General features: G+C 42.7%; 1 protein-coding gene across 1 annotated transcript; it reads left to right on the forward strand.

Annotated features, from left to right (window-relative positions):
- The first annotated feature begins 3,122 nt into the window (after positions 1–3,122).
- LOC109485782 lies at positions 3,123–5,236 on the forward strand. Its single transcript, XM_019789467.1, has 3 exons — positions 3,123–3,254; positions 4,313–4,547; positions 4,899–5,236. The coding sequence occupies exons 1-3, from the start codon at positions 3,143–3,145 to the stop codon at positions 4,993–4,995; spliced, it is 444 nt and encodes a 147-aa protein (XP_019645026.1). The 5' UTR covers positions 3,123–3,142; the 3' UTR covers positions 4,996–5,236.
- Positions 5,237–5,704: the final 468 nt, after the last annotated feature.

The following is a 5,704-nucleotide window of genomic DNA, read 5'->3' on the forward strand; positions in this document are numbered from 1 at the left end:
AGGGAAAACAATGATTTACATTGATATAACTATAATATGAAGTAACATACAACTAAAACAACAGTTGGATAGCTATTCCCTACATTATTGGTTAGGATTTTTAATTGCATAATGCAAACTGTTGATTTTCAAAATAAAAAAAAACGTTCATGCCCCGCATTCCAATGCTGGAGCAGGAAAGCTTGAAATACCTACCAAAACACTTGAATACAGACATACTGTCAGTATGAAAATAGCTCTGTGCAGGTGTTAATCAAGTTAAATCCCAACAGCCAATCAGCAAGAAATGCTCTGTGCAGGTGGAAATGCTGTGTGCAAGTGTTAATCAAGTTAAATCCCAACAGCCAATCAGCAAGAAGATTAGAGGGAAAGACTGCATGCCTATTGGTTGATGCCCTGCATTCCATTGTGATGACTCATGCCCAAACGTGGTACACAGCACAGTAAAAATACATTTGCTATAACACAGCCAAAAAGCTCAAATAAAACCATCCTCTGTAAAAATTGACTGGTTTTGGACTAGTTGTGACTAGTAACCTGACTAGTCCTGGACTAGTCCTAATTTATCACCTTGGACTAGTCCCAACCTCGGACCTCTGGTGGTCCGGCTGAGCCAGGACCACCCAGGACTGGTCAGGACCACTTGGACTAGTGGTTTTTGGTGGTTTGGACTAGTCCCTGACTAGTCGTAGGACCGGTCAGAATCCGAGCGGTTGGCGGCCAGGACCGGTCGAGGACGGGTCCGCGAAGGCACGGCTGGGTAGATTCCGGACCGGTCCTGGCGCGGTGGGAGGGCTGGGACCGGTCCTGCATTGCAGGCTCCGTGCGACGGGCCGAGGCTGGGACCGGTCCTGGGACCGGTCCTGGGACCGGTCCTAATAGCGGGCTGTGCGCGGCGGGAGGGCTGGGGCATTAGTGGGCTGGACACTGTAGATCCCGTGTTCACATTTTTCCACTCTCGGGATCCGTGGGACTTAGCTTTTCAAAATCCAAAATGTGTCTCGGGCGGGCCGTCGCCAAAGTTGGGGTGCGTACAGTTATTTATTTGAGGGTTTCCCCCGACACATCCGACGACGACCCGGGAATTTCTAAAAGCCTGTATCACAAAAATTTAAAAAACGCCTGGGGGTATTTGCCCACTGTACCTCCATACCAAATTTCAGGACCTTAGGCCCCAAAATGAAGAAGCTGGATCCATTTAAAAATGGCAGGAGAAGAAGAAGGAGGAGGAGAAGGAGAAGAAACATCAGAAAAAGCAATATGGTTTGTGAAAGCCATAATTACACCAAGGACATTCTACAACCTTGATTACAAAGGGAAGATGCTAGCACGCTGGCATGGGATTCATGCACATGAGTGTCTTTGGCACTCAGGTGACCTGTGAATTAAATTTTCACACCCTCTACGAACATTGCAGAAAGGAAATGTTGTTGTCAGTCCTTCTGATAGAACATCCTTGATTACACATTGTCATAACCATTGCTGTCTTTTCTAGGGTGACCGAGGGCTGCTGTTCTCACGCAAGCCGCCAGAGGTCGTTGCTGAGAGGGCAGCCGTGGCGAGACACAGTCTGCCCAAGCTGGGGCCGGGGCAGGAGGTTCTGGCCAGGTGGTCGGACGAGGGCTGGTACTACAGAGGTAGGAAAGATCCCTGTCCTGTTTTTCCACCTACTCATTTTTGTGATTTGCAAATTTTTCTTTTAAGAATATCAACAGTTCCATTCTGTAAATGCTGATATTCTAAAATTCCCTTGGGTAAATGACAAAAATAGTACCATACAAGTCATGTAAATTCCCGATTAAAGAACACACTGTAAAAGTTTTCAAATAACAAAAAGTGTTTCAGGCTGTTTACACCAAAGTCAGAATGTGTACTTTATTTCAGACAATTTCCAGGACAAATTGGAATACAATGAAATCGTTTCCATAAAATGAATTATAATTTAATGACTTAGTACTTCCTCCTTTAAATAGCATACAGTTCATTCAGAAAAATTCCACACTTTCTCATAGTCTAAAAACTCCAATTACTTGTTTTATTGTGCAGGAACGGTGAAACAGGCCCTGGGAGATGACAGCTACTACATTGAGGACAGCGTGGGGGACATGGAGAGGATCTTCAGAGAGGACATCATCACTGATGAGGATGACGCAAACAACATCATACAGGTGAGAACACAGGACTAACTGCCTATTGTGTACAATGTGTACTTGAAACAAAAACTACATGTATTGTTCCAATGGTCATGACAGAGAAGACCAAATTGCTATGTACAGTTAACTCCAGGACTGGTTCTTTGTACCTGGGAAATCCCCCTAGCTCTTTTCAGAAAGCACAATGAACAGTAGACCACGGCTTAAAGGCCCGTCCTACTCGTATAAAGGACTGCTACCCTTTCCAGTAGCTGTTTAATAATGCTTGTCAGGTGACCGACAAAACATGGGATTCGAACTCCCTCTCACTGTATTACCTGGGCCTGCCAGGGATTTGAACCCAGAGCCTGAGTCAATACCCTATTCACAAGACAATCTAGCCACTGATTTCTTGTTGATACATGTACATAACTGACCTGATTTTGACCTTTTCTGACCGGCAGTCCGGAGACCCGATCATCGGCCTGCACCCGAGCTACTCCTTCAGCTACGCGCCCGGTGTGGTGCTGGAGGTCCTGCCTGACCTGTGGACTGTGGTGCGCTACTACGACGGTGCAGAAGCAAAGGTATTTATTTTTTCTATAAAGTGCTAAGTTAAACGTAAACAATAGTCCAGGTTGTAACATGAAAATAACACTCCTGGCTAATGATTGGTTCACAGCAACTGCAAGGTTCTAGCTATAGAAGTCCTGATGGTAGAACGAAAATGCATTGGTACTCTTGACTGGATGTTGTTGTCAGTGATCAGGCCGACCATGTTCTGGATGTGCACTGCATAATGTATGAAAGTTCTGCCGGTGGAGTGTCCTAGAGAGGAGAGACTGTTGTGAAATGTGCGTCTGATTGTGTATCGCTGGGGAAGTAATGGTGCAACCATGGATCTCTCTTCTACCTCCATGGTGCAACAGCTGGCTTTGTGCCATGTGTATTGTACAGTAAATTTCAATAAATCAAATCAATTCCAGGTGCCGCGTGAGGAGGTGTACAAGATGACGGCTGAGAAGTTTGAGAAGGACGTGGCGTACATCCTGCAGTGTGAGGACAGCTGGGTGGGGCATGCCGTGGTCGCTAGGGACGACAGCGACGGGGCGTACCATTTGGGTAAGTTATTGGGTTTATTGGTTTATTGGTTTATTGGTTTAAAACTCTCCTTTAGCTGCCCACCCGAGGGTGACAGCTACTCTTCCAGGAGAGAGTATACACATAAACGTTACAAAACATCAAAACACATACATATATACATCATCATATTTACATCATCATACACAGTATATATACAATTAATATTCAATCTTAGTTTACTGTCAATTCTGTATAGCTTGTTTCAGTCTGTCTTTGATGAGAGTTTTAAAACTGGTAGGTATTGATTTTCTGATATGACATGGAAGTGTGTTATACAGTTTTGAGCATCTGTAGAGGAAAGATTTAGTAGCTGCCGATGTTTTTGGCTTTGGCAGCTTAAAATTATTCCTTGCTGCAGATCTCGTACTGTAACCGTGCTGGTTAGATACAAGCTGCAGTTTACTGTAAAGTGTTGTTGGTTGCTTATAGAAAAGCAACTTGTGGAAGGTACACATGTTGTTAACATAGAGTCTGTCACCAACTGTCAGCCATGATAGCACACTGTGCATATGCTTCACCGATGTCCGGTGAGTTCTCAGTGCAAGTCTCCCTGCCTTGTTCTGCATTACTTGGAGTGCGGTGGAGTGGGAATTTTGTTTTTTCACAACAGGTCCAAATATTTGACAAACGCGTATAGAGTTTGTATATAATGTCATTTATTCATTCAGCAAGCAAACTAGATAAAACTAGATAAAAGAATACAATATGACTGCTTAGAATAAAATATTACATTATATATTTTAGGTTTTTCAGAAGGACTTTGACTACTGAGATCAAAAGAATTGAGAAAAGAGAAACAAAACTGTAGTATGCAATGTAAGGAAAATATGAAGGAAAGTTTTGTAGTGTTATTGTGTACTTAGTAAGTACATTAATTGCAGTTTACAGTGTCAAATCTTATGAAAATGCCAAAGATGAATTTCGATTCGTAATGACTTGTCCTACTTAGAGTAAAGAAAAGAACCACTGATACAGAGTATTACCACTTAAACATGTCTGGTACACAGACTGATTCATCCATCCATTCCTGTCCACAGGCACTGTGAAGGAGAGAGTAGGTAATGGCCGTCAGTACGTGGTACAGTGGGCGGATGAGTCCCTGCAGGTCCAGAGCTCCTCGTGTATCTTTGGAGCCTTCACCAAGCGGCACGCGCTGGCGCTGGGAGACCGTGTTCTCGCCGTGGCAGACCCCGTCGCCCTTGTGTACCTGCCCGGCTGGATCACAGGAACCAACGGACAGAAACTGGTGGTCAAGTTCTGCAATGGCACAACGTAAGTACATAGTGGATACTTAAATTATTTGTAGACTATATTTATTAAAGCAACCATAGAACTTTCACATGCTGGCAGGACATGTTCCAGACCTTAAATTGTTAACTGTTTTTTCAAATAATTATTGCTAATGGAAGTAATTACATATTTAAGAGAAACATACATTCAATTTGATAGGGTAAATACATTTGCTGAAAAATGTACCGTGAACTATGCATAGTACATTTGAATTCCTTGAATTTGCCTTTAAACACTTTTTTCTTGTTGTAGAGATGATTCGACTGTGGCTTCACTGGCCTGATTTGTATAGAAAGAGCATTTAAATATTATTTAATATATTGTTCTTTGCAGGTCTGCCCACATCAACCCCCGGCAGTGTTTCTGGCTGTCCCAGGAGTACTTTGACATTGCCGTCAATTTCTGGAAGACCAAGCAAACGGCTTCGTAAAGTTCAAGATTCAAGCATCTGCCTGCAGTTCTACAACTACCCTCTAGGTGGTGCTGTAGTACCATCGCTACTGATGCAGACTGCCTGCTTTGAGATTACACAGTGTTTGATTTAGATGTTAGGAAACTTGAAACACTTACCATGGCCAAGTAACAAACAAGAATCAGGAAATACCTCCAGACCTCTGGTCAGTGCCAAAAAACATGTTTGTGTATACAGTTATGCCGATGAAGGTTTAGAAATCCAGGTAATGAAATACACAAAACAGCCTCCAGTTTAATTCCGGACTTCCAGTTTAATTCCGGACTGGCCTCCCATATCTCAGCCACCTTACACCCTGATGGGCTAAAATTGCAAACTATAGGTAAAAATGATGTAAGAAATACGTAGCCACCATCGATTGCCCCCTGGGGATTAATCTAAATTTGCAACATTATGCATAATTATGCATAATTATGCATAATTATGCATAAGGGTTTGAAGGTTATGCATAATTATGCATAATGGTCAAGAGTTATGCATAATGCTTCAAACAGTTATGCATAATTGTTCATAAGGCTTCCAAGGGTTATGCATAATTATGCATAACTGTTCTCAGGCTTATGCATAATTATGCATAACTGTTCTCAGGCTTATGCATAATTATGCATAACTGTTCTCAGGCTTATGCATAATTATGCATAATAGTTGGAATTTTCCAAGTTACGCT

This window comes from Branchiostoma belcheri, unplaced genomic scaffold (assembly GCF_001625305.1).
Source record: "Branchiostoma belcheri isolate BF01 breed outbred unplaced genomic scaffold, Haploidv18h27 scaffold78, whole genome shotgun sequence".
NCBI classification, from domain to species: Eukaryota; Metazoa; Chordata; class Leptocardii; order Amphioxiformes; family Branchiostomatidae; genus Branchiostoma; species Branchiostoma belcheri.

What these genes read in the sequence shown, in the direction of transcription:
- LOC109485782 (XM_019789467.1), top strand. Translation starts at nt 3,143, where the DNA reads ATGACGGCTGAGAAGTTTGAGAAGGACGTGGCGTACATCCTGCAGTGT. An exon ending in CGACGGGGCGTACCATTTGG is followed by an intron (nt 3,255 to 4,312) that starts GTAAGTTATTGG and finishes TCCTGTCCACAG; the next exon opens with GCACTGTGAAGGAGAGAGTA. An exon ending in AAGTTCTGCAATGGCACAAC is followed by an intron (nt 4,548 to 4,898) that starts GTAAGTACATAG and finishes TGTTCTTTGCAG; the next exon opens with GTCTGCCCACATCAACCCCC.